The sequence below is a fragment of the Homarus americanus genome, unplaced genomic scaffold, assembly GCF_018991925.1.
Source record: "Homarus americanus isolate GMGI-L3 unplaced genomic scaffold, GMGI_Hamer_2.0 scaffold24922, whole genome shotgun sequence".
NCBI classification, from domain to species: Eukaryota; Metazoa; Arthropoda; class Malacostraca; order Decapoda; family Nephropidae; genus Homarus; species Homarus americanus.
Genome location: NW_024722610.1, coordinates 2,189,746 through 2,214,766, shown reverse-complemented (window position 1 = coordinate 2,214,766; position 25,021 = coordinate 2,189,746). Strand labels below are relative to the sequence as shown.

Sequence of the window (25,021 nt, the reverse complement as noted above, 5' to 3'; positions counted from 1 at the left end):
ATTTTTCCTAACCTAACCTCTTCTATATTACTTGTCTTTTCATACCATCATAAAGTTAAGATAAAATTTTTACTACAACATAGTTATGTGTCGTCAAAAAGTGGAGTTTCGGGGTCGGGCTGGTTTCTATTGGAATTAATCCCGTATGTTCTGTTGTTCACTGAACGCGGATTTCACTTAACACGGTACCCTCTGGGTTTTATTGACCGCGTTAAGTGGGGTACAACTGTACATGCAGGTTTAGAATGGCTGAGTAGGTCAGCAGTGTGAATTGTGGAGTGCAGAGTTACATTCTGAGTTGGTACAGACTTGTGAGAAGGCTGCCAAAGGTGTACAGAGGGAATTTACCAGCAGCAATTAACAGCAATATAGTAAATTGAGGCTAAGTATGAGAATAAAGGGAATAGAAAAGGTAGAAGGAATTTAGTACAGAGATAAGGTGGCCTTGAGTCTCTTAAGCAGAGGTTATTCCCTGAGAGAGGAGCTCCCATGGGAATGGTGTTACTCAAAATTTTTTAAAGAGAAAAAGGTAACTAAAACGATGCATGAGTACACTGTAATAATAAATCTTATATGCAAATGCTCAAAACTTTGTCAGTGAGTTTCCAAAGACATCGTGGTGACCAAAGTGTTAAAGAAGCTTCAACGGGGTTAATAACAATTTTGGAATGTATAGAAAGATGGAAAAACAGATCGGGAGATCCTGCAGATAATATCTTAATCTAAAGTTAAGACAGGACTTAAAATAAAGAGGGCAGATAATATCCACAAAACCAATTTCTATCCTTCATTTGCATGACATGCTCTTTCATTTTACCTGTGTCCATTCTTTAAATCTCACAACAATTACAACACTCCTATAATCTCATATCTTTGGCTCATTGTATTTTCTTTATAACATTTATTTGAAAAACTAAACAATCTAAGTCAGTTTCTTTTTTCTGAAAGAAAAATTTATGGCTTACATATTATTTCTTCCTCTTTGTTAATTATTTTCAGATGAATTCACTTCTTTCCTCCTTTCTTCGAACTTTTTTTCTTGCTGCTGCCTCCACCTCCATATTTAGTAGCCAAGGAATCCAGGAAACAATCCATTTCTGCCTCTCGCTGTTTACCACGCTTGAGAATAAGAGCTTTAAGGCTGTCTGTGGTATCACCCAGACCCAACTCTTTTTTCATCTCTTCTGCTTCCTCTGCTTCAGCTGCTGCCTAGTGGGGGCAAAGATATATACTGTAAATTAAATGTAAATACTTTCTAAAAATTATTTGTTATCCAAGTTCACATTTCTTATTGTAAAACATATACTGTACTGCATTACCTAGTTTAGAATCTGATGATACAACATTACTCTCTGAAAAAGTGTACAGTTGAAACATGAAAGTTTCCCATTTTGTTTGACCAGTTTCTCTTTCATTTTCCACACTCATGCTTTCGCCCTGTTTACGCACTCTCATTGATAGGAAGAATTATCATTATCTGAGCACATGATGCAATAAATTATCTTTATTAAAATTTGTTAAGCTATTGGTAAAAGAAAAGCAATGAACAGGCCCAAGAATAAATTTGCAATAAGCAAATACAGTATCAAAGGAAAATATAAATTATAATACCTGCTAATTAACGCTTAAGATGACAGTACATACAGTAATGTAAAGTACCCAAGAACACATTATAAATTTCTATTAAGAAGCTTGTACAGTACCTGCTTCAAAAAAATAATCAATACTAAATGTTAATCTATCAAAGAACAGGTGATGACCTTGACATTTGTGAAAGGTCATTTTCTTTGTTAACAATTATCTAAAGTGTCTGTAGAAGAGAATAAATAATATCCCAAGATGGTGGTCGTGGTGTTGACTGGGCAAATGTCAGTGATGACCTAGGGAGGTGACTGGGCCAATCAGCACCATGTGTGGGCCCTATGTTACAGCCACTCCCCCCTTCCTTCTCCAGCAAATACATCTAATTTTCCCAATACTGTACAGTACTTTTCAACAGTCTGGAAATAATTATTGCCACAGAAAATGGATTTTTGCATACATGTTGAGGTCGTAACTAATATCCACAATACCTCATATTACCATACAATTCTAGTAAAATACTCGTCCCTGGCTGTCATCAACAAGTCCACAAATTCAAGATATAGTATAGTAATGGAGACAGCACAGTGCATATAAAACTTGGGGTTGAAGACACTGCAAAGTATTGAATAATGAATACAAATACTCTGCTAAAGTATTGGTATGAATATGAATATTCATTTTTGTTATGACAGTAAGAGTTCCGAACTGTTGTACAGTGATAATCTGCTAGAGAATGTTGTTACAGTAAGTTGTAAACTGTTATATTAAACTGAAAAAGCAAAAATAGAAATTATGGTTGCCTCATGAAGGCCCATTGCATCTGTAATGTCAGCAGCGTGCACTCTTTTTTCAAAATGTTCAATCACTTTTCATTTTAATCTTTTAACAAAATAGATTTTTTTTGTCTCTTGTCATTAGCATCACTCTTGTTACTTTTTGTGATCACTGAACTTTCATGCTGGTGAGGATTAATAATAACAAATTGAGAAACAAAAGAGATTAGCTAGTCACGAAGATATGCCTGTGACCATGAGTCAGAGGCAGACTGAAGCAGTGAGCCTAGGCTGGTGCAATGACACCATGGCAAGTTGCAACTTATGTTAAACTGATAAAGTTTTCATGCTAACCTAACCTACACAGCACAGTAGTAGAATAAGAGTAAAAATACAAATACAGGGGGTTACGAACGGGTTCCATTCCTGAGAACATTCTTAAGTTGGATCTGTACGTAAGTCGAAACACATGCTATGTGCATACCATACTTACAGAACAACGTTTAAAAATGCACTATATCATAGCCTAAGTCCTTATACACATATAAAATTACTTAATTTAAGACAAAATAAAAAATAGAATGACAAAATACAGTCAATGAAAGTAAAAAATAAGTCATCAGGTAAATAAAATACTGTAATTTAAGTTTAACCCCGTTTGTATCGGCGGGCATTCCTAAGTCAGGGACCCCCTGTACATATGTAACTTCAGTATGTGATCTGGATATGAATTTTCACAAGTAATACAGCTGATCAATCAATTATGAAATGTAATGCAATATTTTGTTGCAGGTTAAAAAGAGAAAGAAAAACCAAGAGAAACTCACTTTACGTTTTCTTGTTTCTTTCTTCCTTTTGGTCTCATTTGAAAAATTACTGAAATTTGGCACCTCCTTCTTCTTAATCCATCTGTGGATTATCTTTGTGAACCTGAAGTGAAGAACATGCTGTAAAGTTACTAGAATTAATCCAATAAAGATCTACATATACAGTATACAGCACTGTAGGTGTAGTGCCGTTATCCAGAAGACACCTTAGAAACATAATAAGCAAGGGAGTAAAAAATAATAACAATCAATATATCAGTATAACAACAATTAATACAGTACAGTATACCAAAGTTAGCTAAATGTAATAGATAATTTAATGAAAGATACTGTACTGGTACAGTATATCTTATTGATGTACAAAGGTATATCTTTTTTTTTTTAAGATAAATCTACTAACCATCCACTAACACTACATACTTACCTTGCTTCATCATCAATGGTGCAGCACAACACATATTGCAGAATATACTCCATGTCCCCCTCACCTTCTATATAAGCCTGTTTCAAATCATTTAATTCTTCATCGGACTCTGTTTGCATAAAGAAAATGTGATGAAACTTCCAAACAAAAATACTGTAGTTCATTTATTTTGAAAATTAATTCACCATACTGTACTACAACATCTACAAAAGAAAAAAAAAATTATATATATATATATATATATATATATATATATATATATATATATATATATATATATATATATATATATATATATATATATATATATATATATATATATATATATACAGTATAATCATAAGTTCATACCCTTGTATTCAGCTTCAAAATTCTTGATGTCTTCTACAGTTATCTTCTTAAACAATAAACGCCAATACTGGTCCCAATCACGATCATCTGGGGCAATGTTTTCATCATCCACTTCCCCTATACCGTCAATAGAATAAACATTAACATTGTAGATACAAGGAACTAATTTTGCTATACTGTACCATTTTATAAGCAAGCTTTGACTGGACAGGCCAATTTAAGTCAGCTAGTTCATGAGTTTTAAACTCTTGGTTCCCAAGCTCAAGACACACAACTGGATTTAGTCCAAAAAATCAGTTAATGCTTCAATTGTTTAAAAGAGACCTGATATATAGTACTGTTACTATTGGAGGCTGCAAGCACTGAATTGCACCATCGTCATAGTACCAGTGAGTTTTGTGACCCTCAATGCTGTGCTAAAAGTGCCATTTTAGGGTCTACCGTCCCAATTTTGGCTCACTTTAGCAACCTCTATATTGTATAGAGGAAGGAGGGTGCCTGAGTTGCCTTATCTGTGTTTGGTTATACAGTACAAGATGATTTCTGGATCAAACCCTCATTTATGGCCTAATACCAGACTAGCAACTTGTATATCTAAGGCCTCCTAAAAGGGAGAAGGAGGCAACTATAAATTTCATGCATTAATGCAACTTCACACCCCAAAATAGAAGTCAGGTAACTACCATAAGACTGGATCTTACAAACACCTTTGCAGATGTCCAAGCCCTTCTCCAAAGTATATTTGACATAGTTTGCTCAGGAAAGCTAAATATGGAGTACCCTAAAGATCCAATTTAAGACTCTACAATGATATTGGATAGAGGATGCCAGTGTTACCACATACAGAATAATGGTTTAAATTTAATGTGCTGGTTTAATTAGTCAATCAAATTCCAGTAAAACTGAAGAGAGGCTGAACCCAGGTATGCATATAAAACTGAGAAGTGTCCAAAAATACTGTACTGTGAGGGAGAAATTAATTCTGAAAGAGCCTTAAATCTTACAAAAGTTGTGAAGTGCACTGGTGCTTGTGTGATGGCAACACTTAATGCTTTCAAGCTACAGTGGTAAATGCTGCATTCATTTTTTATTTAATTTTTAATTAGCTCCAGTCATATATCTGGGTCCTGGAAACCACAGGTTGTCACTCAATGGACAAGGTGATAATATATGATCTGTAAAATTAGAGCCAGGTACTGTATAAGGTTATAGCTTTCCTTTGTCACTGAATCTTAAAAGTTACCTTTGCATGATTTTTTTCAGACAACTTTTAAAAGTTACAGTTAAATTAATATAATAAAGGTGTTTCTTACCTGACTCATCATACACAGCACGTCTATCCTTGTCGCACAAGATAGAATAGACTTTGCCCAGTGTCTGGAATTTCTGTGTTGCCTCTTGTTTCTCATCCTTATCCACTCGGTCAGGGTGAACCTTCAGGGATACTCTGTGGTATGCTTTCTTCACTGTAATTAAGTTAGAAAATGTCAGTAAAAAATAAAGAAATTCAAATTTAATGAATTAGAAGTGTCAGCATGGCTGACACTTATTACCTGCATTTGATAATAACCATGTGTTGCTTTTCTACAGTGTAACCCTTACTGATAGCTATGACATACACCAGTGAAGTATGGTACACAACTGAATGAGATTATTCAAATGGATAATATAAAAAATAACAAAACTGACATTTACCTTTATTGCACTCTTGCCCAAAACTTCCATAATTGGTTGATGGTGAAGTCCAATTATGTTTATAATAGAGACTAATTAATGAAATTTTTGCAAAAGTAAAAACAGTTTTGTTAGCTAGAAAAAAACAACTTAAAACTCTGTACGGGGGGGGGGGGGTGGTTATGAACGGGTTCCGTTCCTGAGGATGCTCTTAAGTCGGATTTGTACGCAAGTCAGAACATATGCTATGTGCATACAGTACTTACTGTGCAGTACAATGTTTAAAATCCCACTGTATCATAGCCCAAGTCCTTATATACATCTAAAATCACTTAATTTAAGAGAAAAGAAGAAATAAAATGACAAAATACAGTAAATGAAAGTAAAAAATTAGTCATCAGGTAAATAAAATACCCCATTCGTGTCAACGGGCATTCGTAAGTCGAGAACCCCCAATCATAATATAACTTTTGCAACTCTTTCTATACACAGGAATATCTAATGATCTATTGCAAAAATTTGTGAACTGACCCATGGATTGTGGTTGCTAAGGACATAAAGTGTGTAACAAGGTTACTAATTACACTAGTTCATTAAGAATAAAAAAAAAAGTGATAGAACTCTCTGACTGAGGATTGGTTCCACTATTTAACAGAAGCAAAATGGGTCTACAGTGGCACAAATTATATTTTTCCAATTGGACATTTAACCCGATAACTGCGAGATACATTCTTGAATAATAAGTACACTATGGAATTCAAAGTGTTTTGAGTGCAGCGCAGAAATTTTTTTATATCTCGAGGGGTCAAGCACAGTATGGGATGTTTACACTCACCAGTTTCTCGAGTCCCCCAACTGAGACAAACGTTTTCTCTATCCTCCGTTTCAGAAACTGAACAAAATCTCATGCTGATGTTATTTATATTTCAAATTACGAATGAACGCGTGTTACCGCAAGATATATATACTGTACAGTGGTCCCTCAGTTAACGAACACAATTCGTTCCAGAGTCGTTTGTTAACCGAATCTATTATTTCAATGGGATATTGGGTAATTGGTTCCAACTCACAGAAAAATTACATACAAAGTACAGTACTGTATACCAGTAATAGAATTAACAAAACATTAAATACAAACTAAATTTACAAAACATTAAATATAAACTAAATACTGTATTTTAACTTCTCAAACAGCTGATTGTACAGGCAGTCGATGATGACATGCCATGTTCTTTACAGAGTGCATTGGTTCTAAAGCCTTCTTCATGTTGCATAATAATTTCTGCACTGTTTATTATCAATATGTTAACTAAATTTCAGAATGACCAATAATTTTAATGTAAAAATGCCAAAATATTCAAGAAACCAACAAAATCGATGTTCACTCCACTGTAAACAAAGTTAAACTGAGAAGCATTGTTGGGTGATTCAATAAGCTGATGGGCACACAAAAACTATTCCCTGTACTGTCTATATTATCAATATGTTAACTAAATTTCAGAATTACCAATAATTTTAATATAAAAAATGCAGAAATATTCAAGAGCAACTTTCTTAATATTTACTTCACTGGAAAAGAATGTAAACATAAAACCAATTACTGTATTGGCGGACTAGCCGATCAGCTGATGCGCACAACAAAACGTGTTTGTCGTAAGGATTTCGTTAATCGAACTGAAAATCCTTATGGGAGGTAATTCATTAACCGAAATTTCGTAAATCGAACCGTTCGTTAACCGAGGGACCACTGTACTTGCTTATAGCTGAAACATACAAGATCCATTGAGAGTGATGTTGAAAGCTTCAACTATGGAGTATTTACTTTCAGTGAAGTTGTCAAATAAGTCGAGTGTTGGGGTGAACAATAGAGGTTAGAATCCTTTTTCCACCCTAAGAGAGACTGGCAGCCAAACTAAGGTAAGTTTTATCCTCTTCGCCACTGATCGGCTTGTTAGCCGTTTGGGAGATCGGTCACGTTTCTGATTATTTTTCCTTTTCATTTATCTTTTTCACCAAAAGATCAGCTCGTTAGCCGCCCGGGTGATCGGTCACGTCTCTGTCAAGCACTGTTGGCAAATACTGGGCATGCACCGGCTCCTAAATGTACCTGAACCCGCTCCAGTGTTGGGCAAGTCTTGTCTTGAAAGAGCTCACACTCGGTGCCATCACAACACACTCTGGTAGATTGTTCCAAGAGTTTACAACCCACACTCCGAAAAAGTTTGCCCTCACAGTTTTCTGGACTCATATTTGGTTTCCACATTCTTCTACATACTATCTTTTAATCCACAAGAGTTAAAATGGTCTTCGGGGAAAATCGATATACAGTGGGTATCCAAGTTTTGCGATCGCTTCGTAACATCTAGCGGCAGCTAAACTCGTGAATCGCTAAATTCAAGCTACATTATGACCATGCTTCGTTCCCAGCCCAACGCCAATGTCCTTTTTTTTTCTTTCTTTAATTTCACCTCATCTATAGCCACAATTGTGCTACAGAAGCAACAGTACCACCACTTGCAGCATGCAAAACTGGTTTACCTGCTCTTTCTTCGCTCTCACACCCCGTATAGTAAACTCGTTCACTTCATGTAACTTAACCACTACAGTAGGACCCATACCACGCTCAAGTTTATCCCAAATCTCTCCTTTCTCCTCGAGAGCAAGCAGCTTCTTCTTACCAAGACGTTCTGGTCGACTTCCTTTCCCACTTGAAAGCCGTTTTCCACTCCCACTTGGTCCTGGTTGTATGTCAACCATTACGAAATTACACAGTAGAGGGAGAGTAGAGATCACTAATTCAAACAGCATGCGTGACTAACTGACTAGAGCTCAAAAACAATGACCGCGTGACATCACGAGTGTAAGCACATGGCCGCTAAATTAGCACGATCTAGTGCGCAGTGGCACTAAACTCGAGTTTTGGGGAATTTTAGCCTGTCCAATAAACTCTCGAATCACCAAAGTCGAGTATCCACTGTACGTGCGTTTTTGAGCGGGGGTCGCAATCGGCGAATCACTCCACTGCAGTTATTGGGTTAAAAATTCATGCTACAGTACTCCTGCCTATGCAGACTGATCAGTTCACTCCTACACCACTGTCACTAAATTGGAATAATTTACGGTGAAATATACACCAATACCCATATTTGGCTTATCATTTAGTAGCTGATACAGCTACTATATTAGCTTAAGAAATGGTGAAGAACAAGGATCTGGGCTAACCAGCTATCTAATGAAAAATATCCATTGAAGAAAACTTGTCTTATCTCAAGAATAAAGCAAATCAGGAGAAATGCTTCTTATAATATTCAGATTTCTGTCCTAGTTTTTCTTACACAGTGAACAAAGACTGCTACCTTCCTGCTGACCTTTATTAAGTGAGCAGAAGTAGTCCAAATATTTGAATGACATTAATGACACTACAGTATTCCGTTTCATACCAAGAAACAACAGCAGCAGTAGCACGTACATATAGAAATTTTTTGCACAGGCAATAATGATAAGGAAGTGGGTATTTAGCCGGGAATTTCTGGCTGGGTAGACTGGAAGCTACGCAGCCAAGAATTCCTGGCCAGGGAGATTAGACTAGACCAACCTAAGTCTCCAGTCTGCCGAGCCAAGAATTTCCACCTACGTAGCCACTTCCTAATGATAAATTATTATTTTCTTAAGTCAAGAAAACCAATTCCCCAAAGAAAGGAATTATAATATGTAGTAAGATTTGCAATTTCTGAAATATTATTATTAATTTGGCAATACACAGCATAATCATTTCTTCCATACACAAGAATACTTCCACCAAAAGTTATCATTACGTTATATTATGATTTATCATTGATAAGATGAGCAAACTAAACCTATGTGTATATTAATATTGTTAGTTAAGGTTACATTAGGTAGGTTCGTATGGAAAGGAAAGGAAGGAAAGTCAGTCAGTCACTGACTTGGATGGTCAGTGGGATACACCCCATTTCGTCGCCAAAAAACCCATTCGTCATAAAAATAATCCTTTTCGTCACAACTAACAGACCGTTAGTCACTGGTTTTCTTGATAAATTGTAAGTTATTATTTTACATGAATAGAAATTACACATGTATACAGACGACTTAAGAATTATTGTGTTATTATATATGAATATTATTTACTTAATAAAGAAAACGATTAAAGCAATGGTAAATAAACAAACTACAGAACAAATGCAGGCATATTAAAAATGTTTTTATTTTTGTTTCGCCTTAGTCTCTAATAAATTGATTTAGCGAGATGCTTGCATGAGTAATAACGTTTTAATTTTTTATTTTTGTCTTTGAGAAATTGTCTTAGTGAGATGCTTGCATGATCCAATGTATTGTTATGCCGAGGTATAATTTCATATTACAATTTTGTAAACTAGGTGTTTTGATTATTTTCTATCCCAAGCAACAGTTACTTGAGCAAATTTAATAAAATTTTCGTGTATATATTGATGTATTAATCATGTAAGAATTTCTGGAATGTACTGCATCATTATTTTGTTATGGTTTACTTATTATTGTAAGCCCCAAAGACAATTGTTGTGCAAGTATTGTGGAATTGTTGTGACTAATATAAAGTGAGAAGACTAAGGAATTGTACACTGGTAGTGTGCTGACTATACAGGCTATCCCCAACTTACAACGGGGATACGTTCCTGGACCCATAGTTTAGGTTAGGTTAAAGCCCATACAAAACAACAATAAAATAACCATATATAACAAATAATGTAAATAAAGTGATGTTAAACAAAATATAATGATGAAAAAAAAGAAAAAAAAAGGGATTTTAATTAAATAATTTTGCAGTGAATGTATTGGGATCCCATTCATAAGTGCGGGTGATGGTAAATCGGACGGTCGTAACTCGGGGACTTCCTGTATATTCGAAGTGTGGAGTCAAGCTGTGATGACATTACCCTGTTAACAGTGTTGTGAAGAATTAGTGTTTATTAAAGAAGGCTACAGTGCATACATGTGTTTCTGTGACCTGGTGGAAATCTACTGGTCTGTTGTTTGTCGGTACATACACTGATATAGATCGTTGGGAAATTACTGGAGACTGGCGTGACAGCCAGTGGTAATTCGACACACTTGCAAAATATCTACTGCTTCTGAAAAAAGGAGGGTCGTAACAGTATGTACACAAAGATAGTAAACCAGCCATTACATCTTCACTGCTTCAGTGAATACATAATGAAGGTCCAAAGCCCTTGAAATGGTGATGGGAATGAAAGCAGTGACAAAACGGGTAAAAAAAGTGGTGACGAAATGGGTAGAAAATGTGGTGACGAAATGGGCACACCCTGGTCAGGGTCGGTTCAGTCACTGTGAAGTTTGTCAACGGTGACATGCAAACATAAGTTAGGGTACCCATCTAGGGAAACTCTTACTCGGCAAAGAAAACAACTCCGTATTAAATAGCTGGGGATCCCAGCTACACAAGCATCCCATATCATTTTAGAGTTTCAATCCATACTTGACAAACACTGGAATATGTTAAGGTACATTCAGGTGCCCATGCATGCCTTGTGGTTGCAAGTGCATAACGGAATATTTACTTATAACTTGATCAGCTGTTAAGCAATGAAGATAAAATAAAAAGTTCCAAGTAACTTGTTGGAAACACCTCTCCATGTCTGATCAGCAGAGTTAAGCAACGCTGGGTCTGGCTAGTACTTGGATGGGTGACCCCCTGTTCCTAAGAACACCAAATGCTGCTGGCATAAGGACTACTGGAAACAAGCCTCTCATGACTCTGTCAGCTGTCCTTGGTCAAACTGACTGAATATCAATCATTATTTGCTAGAACTGAATGAGCAGAACATTTATGCTAATGAATATGAGAAAAACAACTATATTACAAAAATGCGCAACTAAGCCTTTTCTAAAGTATCACCAAAAATGCCATCTAAAGGGTTAAAATCAACAATGACACTGATCAGCATAATTACTGCACTATATTAAGAAATAAAGAGGTAACCCTGTCATGGGCCATCAAAAAATGTACAGAAAAACTTAATGTGAAATAAAAAATAACCACTACTTTCAAAACATTCATTATGGAGTAAAATAAGTATGCACAGTAGTGCCAGAGATGTGATGTATTATTCACTGTAACTCGCCCAAGCAAGACCCGCCCAGCTGTTTGTATCACACCTGACCGAGACTGCTCGTCTTTTAGTTCAACAACATTTTAACTGATAATTATTAACATTCATGAATTGTCCTAACAGTTTATTTACCTTCTTGACAAAAGTTGTTAATCAAATGAGATTGACACAAATATAATTAAGTTTCATAAATGGACTCCAACTTGAATGAGTCATGAGCACTTGGACAGTTTGACAACAACAAACTTACGCTCATTGTCACTGGCATTACTCTCCACACCCAAGACCTTGTACAGGTCCTGTGAAGCAAACAACTCCTCGCAGCTGTCCAAGAGGCCTGTCATGGCGGATTAGTCACAATATTTTGAAATATATCTTGATGTACGACGCACTACCGCCGTCGACTTTGTTGTTGCTGGAGCAGACGATTGAGTTGCGCGGGAAGTGAAGATCAAAATGAGAAGCGACACCCGTACTGCTGCAGTTCAGTACCGGGTCCTTGATAAATATAGGTAGACAAGATACACATACAGATCCATGCTGGTTCAGGATGAACTTAGATAGTGCACTGAAGTGCAGGTATACAAACAATGGTAAACATTAATTCGATTCAACAGAGGGATCACCTGAAGTTTCAGTTCCGTTAATCACTCGTACATTTACTATTATATACTAAGTTTCAAAATAGCCCAAGACAAATTTATTTAGAACAATGGACGGATTCCTACATAGGCCACTGGTCTCCTTCCCTTAACATGACTGTCTCTGGTAGGTCACTGGGTAGACAATCAATAAATAAGATTAATCTTTCCATTCATGCTGGACGACGATATATTCGTTCACTACACACAGGGGAGCTCAGAGTAGTTGAGAACTTAAGATCCCACACGTGAAGTAATTTTATTCTTTCTTTTCTTTTATCCTCACCAATTGATCAGCGGCTCGTTAGCCGCTTGGACAATCGGTCGTCTCTGTTACGCACTATTTTGAACCTTATGGTAAGTATTTCTTTAATTTTTTGTACACTCTGTATGTGGAATGGTGTGTGCATGTAATTGAGTAAAACAAAAGAAGAAAAACTCATAATTATGAGTAGAAAAATATTTTATAAAAAATAAACGCATTTCTATTTATTTTGCCCTTTCCATATGTTTTTTTTATTGAAATACAATAATTCAAGAAATTTATGCGTAACTTTCAGGGTAAGACTCAAGGAAAATGACAAACTTGGGGGGAAAATAAAATAAAGCCGTCGGTTAGCTCTAGTCGCACAAACTTCTCGCGGACTATTTTTTATGATAAAGTATTTTATTGTAATTTTGATTTCATACTCTGTATGCAGCAGTGGTGTTTTAATTATGTAACTGATAAAAATATCCCAAGGCGAAAACTAAGGCGCTCCAGTGTTTCCCTTTTCCTGTGTGGTTTTTTCTAAGCGTGTCGGACCTGTATGAAGATATTATATTTTATCTTCATGGTCCAGTGTTACTATGGGGTAACAGAAATACCAAGGAAAAGCGTGTTATGTTCTGTAGGTCACTGACAAAAAATTCCACGAACAAAATATTGACACCTGACAGTGACTTAAGCAATGTAACCACCTGCCCTGATAAAAGAGAGAAAGAGAAAGGGATTCTTACTACATCTAACATGGTAGTCCCACAAAGTTGACTGAAGAGCTCAGCAGCCACAGAGCAGTGGACATGAAAAAAAGAATTGAGTTGTAAATTGTTAAGGCGGATATTAAAGATAGATACAAAACTCTAACAGTCGATTATAAATTTTCTACAGTTTTCCATCACCAGAAGATTCAGTTCCTTGTTCAAACGAATACAAAACTGTTGACATTACGAGTAGTCCATCACAGATCAGAGTCGAGAGTTATTAAGAGTGAGGGTTGTAAACTCTTAGAATAATCTACCAGAGTGTTGTGACGGCACCGAGTGTGAGCTCTTTCAAGAGAAGACTTGACCAACACTGGAGCGGGTTCAGGTACATTCAGGAGCCGGTGCATGCCCAGTATTTGCCAACAGTGCTTGACAGAGACGTGACCGATCACCCGGGCGGCTAGCGAGCCGATCTTTTGGTGAAGAGGACAAATGAAAAGTAAAAGTAATGAGAGACGTGACCTTAACGTGTATCCTGTTTCTGTAGCTGCTGCTGGGTGTTAACGTCAAGGAGCATTTTGTGCTCTCAAGTCCAGACTGTCCCGTGCATTGCCTCTATTTATTTAACGTCAGATTTCTCCTAATTAAAAAAAACGAAACTTGAATAATGGATAAAAGCTGATAATATAATTTTAAAACGAAATAAATGCCTACGATATCATGTAATGTTAGAAATTATACGTTAAAACATTAATCTATATCAGTTGACACATGTGTTCAGTATCACAGGTTGCTCCTATTAATACAAGATAGTCTTTATGTGAGAAAAATTATATAAATGTAAACTTAGGTTTGTTTTGTCTTGTTTTGACTAAAATAAGGGTCACGTAGTGGATATTGTATATAATTGGTGTTGATATAAAATGATAGTCCATGACAAAAAATGTAAATTATTTAAAAGAATTAGCAATAAAATATTAGTATTACACATTTTTTTGCGAATTAATATATATATTTTATGTATAATGTGAAGCATAGTTCAACCCGGATGTTAAGGAGGGTTAACCTCAAGAAGTGGTTATGCGTGCCAAAAGCTCCCGTTCATGCGCTAAAGTTCATTAGAAAATAACAACAGTAAGTGCATTTAATGTGTACTAGTGTTGGTAGGAATGCAGGAGCCCCATAAATCCTTCTTGTTTGAGGTATCCTTCCCATAGGTGTGGTAGAGGACACGTGACAGAAGGAGTTGTCGCACGTCAATATCTCCTGCGGTGTGTTGTCTGGATGTTAATATGATAGTTTTGTCAGAAGTACATAGCCTGGTTACCCGAACATTACCATAATCAACCTTTGTTAAGTATAGTGTCATATGTGTAAATACCTTTCAGTGGTGACTAAGGTAACTCAAATTACTTAAATATGTTTTGTCCTCGGGGTGATGGTGTCAAGCAGCATGATGGACACAGCAGGGTATTATTTTTTGTACCCTAGAATTTGAACTTAGTTGTTAATAATAAATTTGGCTTTGATTAGAGATTAACATTTGTTCGAATTTTACATATTTAGTGTGATAATTTTATTAGGTACAGTACTTTATTTTTTTGACACAACGTCCAGACTGAAATTGGTTCTAAAATGCCCACCTCTGTTAAAGCCAATAATCTTACTACATAATTGGTTCTCTACTCCCCAGATAAAGTATAATTGGATAAAAAGGTTCTTTAGGTCAATTTGCACTGTTGACCAACCACGGCTCTCGAGTTGAGCCTTGTGTTTTTCCTGTTTAGACAATTTTAACTCTTTTTCTATGACGTTTCTCTTGCAAATGACCTGAAATTACCTAACATAACAAGGGGGCTCCATCCCTCTGGAAGCCCTAGTATATTTAACTTAAATATACTTTTCTCCTGTGACATTTCCCTCACACATGACTTAAATAATTTAAGTCATGTGTGAGGGAAACGTCATAGGAGAAAAGTGTCTTAAAATTGTCTAAACTATCATAGAAACACTGTGGTTGGTCGAAACTACAAATTGACAGTTTTTATGGCTTCAGCAATTACATTACTATTATGTACTTCCAAATAAATACCTGGTAGTTTGTCATTAGAGACAGTAATTGGCAGAGAATGTACACTATACTCTTTCCACGTTAACTTGGCCCGTAAGCCACGCACCTCTTCTATGCTAATAGCCGATTGGTTCATAGAAAATTCAAACTAAATGTGTTCACAATTGGTAAGCAGACCTTTTATTATCTAATATAATGTTAAATGTCTGGACTATCAAAATGCAAATCATTTCAAGGCATTAGCACTTCAGACAGGATGTTATAATTTTTTAAGTATTTATTATAAAAGGTCGATATTAATACCGCTTATATACATGCATTCTGGGGGGGAGGGGAGGAGGTAAAACGCTCAGGGGAATTAATCAGCTATTTGTAGCTATAGACGAGGGGCATGGCTTACGGGCCAGGTTAGCGTGGAAATACTATACATGCCATGAATATTGCCAGATAAGGAATATTAATTTTTTAATAATAACCTTAATACTGTATTAAAAATGTTTGGCTAATATTTCACAAACACTAACAAATGAGCCTAAATTATATGCCGGTGTTGGGTTATAAGCCTGAATTGTATACAGTGGTCCCTCGGTTAACGAACACAATTTGTTCCAGAGGGTTGTTCGTTAACCGAATCCATTATTTCAACGGGATATTGGGTAATTGGTTCCAGCTCACCGAAAATTACATACAAAGTAAAAAAAAATGCAGTAAAGTACACTTACTTTGAGGTGTGTATGTAGAAGGCTCCTGGTTGATGATACTGATGTGAATTTGAAGTGGGGGGTGGAGGAGGAGAAGGGAGAAGAGAAGGAAGTGGGGGTGGAGGAGAAGCATTTTACTGCTTCTTGGAAGGCGAGTCACCTTCCATAATAATGTCAGGAACCTCTGGACTAACAGGTTCTCCAACAGGAAAATCCTCTCTCCTTTTTGAAGTGGAAGGCTGAGGCAAAGCATCTTTCACCCGCTGCCTTTTAGAGAAACTGTAAATTTTTGGTTGTGGGGATTTCTCCTCCTGATCATTAGCTGGTTCTTGAAGAAGACCACTTTGTCCTCAACAGTACACAAAATAGGTTCTGTTGTTTCCACATCAGGGTGCCTTGAAGCCAGTTTCCTGAACATCTCCCAGTGGTGAACATTAGAAAACATATGGTCAAATGCCGACATGCCATATTCTTTCCTTAGTACATTTGTTCTAATGCCTTCTTCATGTTTTCTTAATAATTTCCTGTTTCAATTGAATTGAAATCGCCTTTCTCGATTTCTTTGGACCCATGCGGGATTCAATACAGTAATTTCACCACTAAAATTTTAAGTTCACTAGCTGTAATTAAAGATTATTTTATTTAAATCAACACTGCACTGCACTATAATTATCAATATGTTAAATAAATTTCAGAAAGACCAATAATTGTACTGTAAAAACGTAAAAATACTCTCAAGAGACCCACAAGCAAGATGTTTCCTCCACTGTACAGAGAGTTTAACAGACGCCTTGGTGGGTGAGTGAAGTGGCTGATGGGCGCACCAAAAACTAGTTCCCTGTACCGCTTATATTATCAATTATGTTAAATAAATGTTAAAATGACTAATAATTTTAATATAAAACTTGCAAAAATATTAAAGAGCACTACCTTCTTGATATTTACTTCAATGGAAACGAATGTAATCCTAGAACCGATTACTGTATTGGCGGACTAGCCTACCAGCTGATGCGCAAGCCAAAACATGTTGTCATAAGGATTTCGTTAATCAAATTTTTGTTCGTTAACTGAATTGAATATTCTTATGGAAGGTAATTCGTTAACCGAACCATTTGTTAACCAAGGGACCACTGTACCAGTGTTTAAGGAATAATTACCAACTAGGCCAGTCTAATAAACAGATTAGGTTAGGTTCTTTTAGTTACCAGTTTGTTTTTAATTCCACATTCTCCCTTTGCTTTTTGAGGCCTTACTCGCCTTTAGTGGAGTCAAGATTGATAGGGTAGGAAGGGTTAAAACTCAATAATTATGCTTTTCTCCAAACTTTTATGAACAACTGTGTTCAGCATGAGAAACTGCATTAAAAATTTTGTTCTTCTTGCCTAAATCATTTGCTGGGGTTTGTGGAATAATTGTAACTGTTAATAAGTGTTCCTTATTGTATAATTTTTATGGACATTATGGAAAATTAACTAAGAATTATGAGTATGTATTTTTTAAATTCTCAAAAGGAGGAGCTATGGTGTATTTTATTAATACATGGCAGTTTGGAGACCATTCATGAGATCAGTCAATACAAACTAATCATATTATGAAATAACTTAAGATTGTTGGAATGTAATGGCTTTGAGTCTGTGATACTAACTGTTTATGAATGCAGGTGGCAGGAACCATCCATACCTAACCATATTCAGAAGTAACGAAAGATTGTTATTTCAGGTTAGGTTATATTTAGTTGGGTTGTGTCATGCTTTCACAAATTATTGAATACCATAGCCTTGTAACCAACATGTTTCAACAATGTACAATGGAGATTTTAGGATATGTTCTTGCCTCCACTGAGCCGACGAGTGGATCATGTTAATCACAGATTTGTAAACCAACGTAAAACAACAAATTGCCGGTCATACTACCACAGTGTTTGCATTACTGTACATGGCAGTCCTTAGAAAAGTGGTCAGTCAAGAACACAGATCAACCATAGTCTTAATCTATGGAAATATTCTCTCCATTGGCAGTGGATGCAGTTGATCTTAAACAGTATAATAGCTCCAACACATCCTCCCTGGTAAACCATGTTAATGTGGTTAATTTTAAAATACAATATAGTAATGCCTTGTAGGTGTAAACTGCCCAGGGCTATACCAACTTATAAACATTTAAGGTCAAGTGCATCAGAGCATTGCTCTTCTTTTAGAATGAAATTTCTTCATTGTTTTCTTTAATTACCATATAATAATCATGACAGTTTTTTCAAAGATAGTGGTAAACTTGTCCATTAGATCTACATTTTCAACTTTATAAATGTTCAGTAATATCAGTAAGGAAAATATTTTCTTTTGAACTAAATAATTAGGATAATTTTGTGAAAATGTATTTTATACCAGTAAATCTTGGAAGGATTAAATGTATTTTTATATTGAAACTGATCTATACTTGTTGGAATGTAGGGAGAACTCAGCATTTTCATTATGCTGTGATTTTTTTTTTGTTTCTATAAATCTTTCAGTGCAGAATGCATTGTTAGTACTCATAAGTTGATTGAGTTTTCCCTTATTTCCACAGGTATGGAGCAGAATCGAGAAACAATTCGACTGAATTCTGTACGCAGGATTGACCCTCATGTGGTACAGATTATGGACAGTGCCAATCGAACTGCACTGTACTCGTATGAACAGGGTGGAGAATCTTGGGCCAAGACAGACGTAGAGGGTACCTTGATGGTCTACTCTCGAGTGGCTCCACCTCATTACATGATCACCATCATTAACAGACTGAACAAATCCAACTTCATTGAGCCCCTCTCATCTGCCTGTGATATACAAGTCAAGCCTCCTTATCTCCTCTTCAGGAATGCCAAAGCTGTCATATATGGGATATGGTTTTCAGATGCAGATGACGTACAGCGTATAGCAGGTGCCATTCTGGAGCACATGAAGAGTGAACCTCCACCTGCACCTCAGCCTGCCCCAAACATAATGGCTGACCCTGCCATTGCAGTAGCTGGTGCACCTGGTGGGGATATTATGAGCATGCTCTCTCGTGCTCATGGAGAGTTTGAAAGCAAGCGTCAAGAGCCACGTAGCATTGTAAATACAGCTACAAGTGCCAATAATGATTTGGTTAAGCCAGCACCTTTAAGAGTTCAAGCCGGGGAGCAAAACACAGTTGCTGATTTCTTTGCCAAAGTTTCGGGAGCACAGGCTGGTGGAGGAATGGGGGGCATTGGAGGCACTGGCTTGCATTCTCCTTCTGGTTCGGGGCCTCCAGTTTCAACAGCCAATTCCTCATCAGGCACTAACCCTGTGTTACAGAAGTTATTTCAGGGTGCAGCGGCTGTTGGTGGTCAAGCTATGGTGCAACTTCCTGCTGGGGCACCTGTGCAAGTCCAACAGGGAGTCACTAATCCTATTCCTATTCCTGGTTCAACATCACAGAATCATCCATCTACAATATCATCAAGTGTTCCAGGGGTAGCACCTATCTCCCTGCAAGAGTTAGAAGGACGATTCAAAGATAATTTGAGAATGTCAAACCAAGTTAAAGAAGAGGATATATCCCATCTTAATCAGCATCAAAAACAGCACGAGACATATACCCAGCAGATACCACACTCTGAGCCATCTCTACTTTCACCACAGGTATTTACAAGTTCACGAACTTCAGACCCCACTATGAGTAGTGGAACCCCCCCTGTCGACTCCACTGGTTCCCGCACCTTCCCTGGCCTGCTAACCCCAGGCACCACGGCAGTCATGGATATGAGGCCACTAAATGGATCTCAAGAATCCCTTCATGATGGGATAATTGGTGGCTCTTCACAAGTGACTCCTTTGACACAGGAACAGTTGGTTCAGGCATTCACCCTGCTCCTCAAGAAAGACGATTTTGTTAGACAATTACATGAAGCATATGTTCAGGCTCTAAATCAGTCTCTCAAGGGTTGTTTGTAGGTAAACAACAATATAATCGTAGTAAATTTGTGTCATTTGGTTTTCCATGTTGTGCTTTTGCATTCTCATGTAATAGTGCTCATTATAATGTGCATTCATGACAGTGAAATGTAATTAAATGGTAGTTATCTGTCACATCAATATAAAACTAAATGAAACTTATATTTTTAGCAAAGTTTTACAAAATATATACAGAATGATGTGTGGAAGAGGATATTAGCTTTTTCATATGCAGTGTAACACATGTCTGTGAGTGTTTTGTGTTGTGTCTGCAGTAATGGAGAGGTAGAAGGTATTGTAATTGAGAGTTGCTATATAGACTGACATTTTGTTAATGGAAATTCTATACTGTAATTTATTCTGCCTTGTCAGTCATTTGTGGCACAAACTTTTTCAGATAACTTGGTAAACAATAGTTAGAAATACACTATATTCATGTTAACCCTGCTTATACCCCGAGGAAAGTCTTTAAACTGTTTTAAATGTGTATTAAAACTGATACTTATTGAAGAACATTATTGGCAATATGTATGGGAATGAACTCTTAAACTGCCCAATTCATTTCCTTTTGCCTTTGGTAATATCAAGGCTTTGTGAGGATATACCTGTACTATAGGTTTATGGATCTGTGACTACTTTTTACACACAAAAAAAAATTATTGTTTTAATAACTCTGGAGGCGACTTTTAAGAATTCAGTCTGGCTTAATTCTTTCTTTAGCAAAAAAGTAAAAGCTTTTTTTACAAACTTTTGTTTGAGTTTCAATATATGCATGAAGCTCTTTTATTTCAAATTAACTTTGAGAATTGTACCTGACTCATGGTATTCTAGGAAAGGCATTAAAATTCTTGCTTTTTTACTTGCAAAACAGTTGTTGTCAAAGGTGTTTTTAGATTGCAGTATGCAATAATTCTGACTTCAGACATTATTTGCATTTTTTATTCCAAAGAATATATTTTTGATTATCATGTATATTACCGTACCGGTTAATAAGATCCTTCAGTGTTCCGTTACACTGTAAAGTGATATGATAAATTTACATATACAGTATATTATGACAAAAATTATTTTATTGGGAACATGTACAGTATACTGTAGTGGTCAATTGTTAATTTTGTTACACTTTTTCCTTTGTATTGTTATGGTTATAAAAACTGTTCCAGGTCTGTATGATTCTTTTCCAAAATGTATCATTATATTTTCTTCATTACAGTACACATACGTGCACGTGAGTTACTGTTTTAGATGCTCCAAAGGTTCTTGATATTTTTATTATTATCCCCCCCCTCTCAAATAACACATTTCCAATCTGGAAAATTTAAGTACAGTATAAACCATAGGAAAAAATCGAAGGTATAACATCCTTGTTATGACTGTAGGAAACAAAGTGATCAAGCAACATTTCTAAATAAATTTTTGCCTTCATGCAGAAGTTATAAGAGCTAATATATTATTTGTGTACTGCATTCTAGCTTGACATCTGTAACGAGTTCATGGGGATAGGACCAGCATTAGGGAATTCTTCGTAGGATTCCGATAATTTTTTATTTTATGAAAGCAGTGGATATGTATTCTAAGAGATTATATATTTTATGAAGTTCAGTATTTACCATTTAAAAGTGTCAGCTGTAGACCCTTACTATATTTCATCCGAATCTTTCATTGAACAAGCTGAATGTGAGAAATTAATGACTGGGCTAAAGATTTCTACTGCTGGTCTCGTCAGTACATGGGTTCCAAGCAGCTTACCATCTGAGACGTTGATGAAGTCTGAATATACAGCTATTATATAATGTACAAGTAAACTGCAGATTATCAGAAATAAACTTGTACGATGTAATGCAGTCTTTTTTCTCCTTGACTTTCGAACAAGAGATTGTTTTGGGTTGCACATTTTAATTCAGTAGTTACAATTATTGGTATGATTATTGTTAGTAAATTAATAGAATGCTGTTTAGTAAACTAATGGAAGGGTTGTGATTACAGTGAAATTGTTCAATGTTATAGAAATTTTAATGTGGGAAATTTTTTTTGAAAGATTCAGTTTTTACCTCCCAATGCATGTACTATCAAGCAAAGTAAGTCATCTTGACAACATCATTAAACTTAGTACTGTATTGCTATTGGTATTTGCAGTGGCTGTGATAATTATGAAGGATGTGTAACATTCTTGTTAGTAATTATAGTTCTGAGAATCAACCATGAACTTTACTAAATTAGAACTAAATAGATTATTTTTACGAGGAAGATTCACATTATTTCCCTAATAATAGGTACTCTCAATGGTGGGGTCACATGAGTAGAACAGTTATTGTTATTGTATCTATGTAACTGACAGCAGCATAACTCAAGAATTGAAAAAGCTACAGTACTTGTACTCGTTATAAGCACTCATCGTAACAACCCTTAAGGCTTCTCTGCTCTTGGAGTCAACAGGTTGAGGTTACAACTTTGTAAGACATTGCCTTGTATCAGCACCAAGTTTAAGTACTGTACTGTACAGGCTAGTTGTACTTAAATTTGGTAAATTTAAGGTTCTCTGTAAAACGAGTTCATAAAATCTTCTGATTAGTTAAACTTGACAAAATAACTACATACTGTACTATAACTGATTGTTCAATGCCATCTTTGATTAAGGATTGATAGGGATTAAGTTTGTAGAGTAGGTACAGTACTATATTTAAAAGATACTATAAGCAACCAAATCTAGGGATGCTGTATGCCAAGCAATAAATTGTCTGAAAGGAGTTGATGGCAATGGTAAAACATTTTAGATGGGATTGTTAACCCCTTCGCTACAGGGACGCCACATTTAATACTGTATTTTATTTGGCTAATGCCATACGATTTTATTCAGCGAGAGGTGACCCCATACACAAGTGGTTAAAAAAGTTAGTTATAATGAAAATACTGTATGAGGTTATATTTGAGAAAGTACTGTATGTATTGGTAAAATGTAGGCTGAGGGTGTAAAGTAATCACTGATTTATATATTAAGGATGGTGTAACACAAATTTATATAGTTTTTGCATTGCATTTACCAACAAAAGACCATTGGTACAAATCATAAATACTGTAATGAATTACATTACAGTGTTTGTGATTTGTTGATCAAGCAGTATTTTTTTTTTGCTGTTTTGTCCCTAAGACACAGACAAATATTGATCTATTGCATAATGAGCCGTCGTAACACCATCTACACTATACCCGCCTCAATTCGGCAAAAAGGGGGCTCTGAGTCACTCGAATTACTGAAAAATCAAATTAACCGATTTCAGAAAATGTTCACATTATTTGAGAAATTAAAAATTTTTGTGTTAGATTATTCCAAAGATTGTTCCTCATTATTCCAATTAACAAACATACTCAGTTACCATGCCTTGGCTTCCACAGGTATTTGTAATTACTGTACTGTGTAAACAAATATATATTTTTTAAAATGTACATACAGTAATAATAAAGTAAATAATACAATAATAAATAAATGTAACACATTGCATTTGGAATAAGAGGAAGTTAGCTGAGAAATGGACCACAGCATCCAAAAAGGGGGTTACAATTTTGAGCCACATAACGAGTCTACACTTCGATATTGATTTGGAATCGTTGTGAATACAGTACATCAAACTCCTTAACAGTCACACGTATGCATATTGCAATCTTAAGTAAATGATTTAAGTGTGATAAATATTTAAATAAACAAAGTTGAAACAATCAGAAATATACTGTAATGGTAAAATCCTCTTAATCCAGACATTATTTATCTACATTTCTGCTTTATCCGGACTGGCAAACCACGCCAGACTAACTTCTGCTAATCCGCATTAAGTTAGGATTAACACAAAGTAGTCTGGATCTAACCTCATGGTGGCAAAAATAAACACTTTTGAATCACTATCCAGCAGTATAATATACTGTATAAAAATTTTTCTTGTCCTTCAAGTTAAACTCCTTTTTGGCCCTCTACTAACTTCCTTTTGAAGTTGATTTGTCTTTGGAAGCCATGGTAATTAGTCCACAAAGTCACAAATAGTCCACAGGAGTTAAGAAATGCACACACGAGGGCTGTAGCAGTGTAGCTGGCTTGTAAATAAAGCAGCTGAGGCTGGCGTTTGTGTGCGCCAGATGTCAATCCGGATTGCCATTTGGATTTTTTCAGTTAATCCAGACTTTCCGGATTAAATATACCCCCTCCGGAAATCGATTTATCCAGACATTCACCTAATACGGACTGGATTTCCCCAAATTGGTGTGAATTAAAAGGTTTACTGTAAATTACTCATCAGAATTAAGAGTTGTAGATTAAATTTTTCATCTTGATTTTTGTATCAGTTATACTTTTCTGCTTTAAAAATGATGTTTTTCAAGGTTCCTTTACCAACCTTTAGCAGGACAAAGGCTAAAAGCTCAATGTAAAATGTGAGAAAACTTTGATGATGTTTTGATTCAACCTGGTTCGTTTTTAAGTCCACTGATTCTAGTCAGATGAATATGTCAACAAACTCTCTTCCATTTTAAGTTTTATTATCAAGGTGTGTCATATTATGTTGGGTATAATTTATGTAGCACATCTGAATGAATTATAATGCACTTTGTACCACAGATGCTTGGGAAAGTGAATATTTTGAGGGTGATCGCACCTCCAAGCCGACTGGGAATTTGCTGCCTGCATTGGTCTTCTAAGAGAATCAGGAGCAGTTTTATCGATTATTTCAAGGCCCTTGATCATCACCATGTTCGTTCAAGCCCTGTGATACCATGGAATGATCCAACCTTGACTTTTGTCAATGCTGGTATGAATCAGGTTAGTATAAAAACAATGCACTGAAGTACAGTATACAGTAGTGCACACATACTGAATATCTCATTCTCAATAGGATCCATTTGTTGCAATAAATATATATAATTAATACCGTGGTCTTTCTTCTTAC

The 25,021-nt window shown here is 35.9% G+C and overlaps 3 protein-coding genes across 4 annotated transcripts in view; 2 read left to right on the top strand and 1 right to left on the bottom strand.

Annotated features, from left to right (window-relative positions):
* Nucleotides 1–1,004: 1,004 nt before the first annotated feature.
* Nucleotides 1,005–12,258, bottom strand: LOC121862880 (dnaJ homolog subfamily C member 9-like). Its single transcript, XM_042361256.1, has 6 exons — nucleotides 12,009–12,258; nucleotides 5,273–5,425; nucleotides 3,960–4,076; nucleotides 3,609–3,717; nucleotides 3,185–3,287; nucleotides 1,005–1,209 (listed from the first exon to the last, which is right to left on the bottom strand). Exons 1-6 carry the CDS (start codon nucleotides 12,100–12,102, stop codon nucleotides 1,006–1,008), a joined length of 780 nt encoding a protein of 259 aa, XP_042217190.1. The 5' UTR covers nucleotides 12,103–12,258; the 3' UTR covers nucleotide 1,005.
* A 2,162-nt stretch (nucleotides 12,259–14,420) lies between these two features.
* LOC121862875 (alanine--tRNA ligase, mitochondrial-like) overlaps nucleotides 14,421–25,021 on the top strand; it is a 29,681-nt gene continuing 19,080 nt past the window's right edge. For both annotated transcript variants that reach the window (XM_042361231.1, XM_042361229.1), the window contains exons 1-2: nucleotides 14,421–14,499; nucleotides 24,694–24,894. In XM_042361231.1, the coding sequence (XP_042217165.1) occupies nucleotides 24,694–24,894 (201 nt within the window). In that variant the 5' untranslated portion in view covers nucleotides 14,421–14,499. The remainder of the gene's footprint in view (nucleotides 14,500–24,693; nucleotides 24,895–25,021) is intronic.
* On the top strand, nucleotides 14,607–21,930 carry LOC121862877 (mRNA-decapping enzyme 1A-like). Its single transcript, XM_042361244.1, has 2 exons — nucleotides 14,607–14,636; nucleotides 18,703–21,930. Exon 2 carries the CDS (start codon nucleotides 18,705–18,707, stop codon nucleotides 20,088–20,090), a length of 1,386 nt encoding a protein of 461 aa, XP_042217178.1. The 5' UTR covers nucleotides 14,607–14,636; nucleotides 18,703–18,704; the 3' UTR covers nucleotides 20,091–21,930.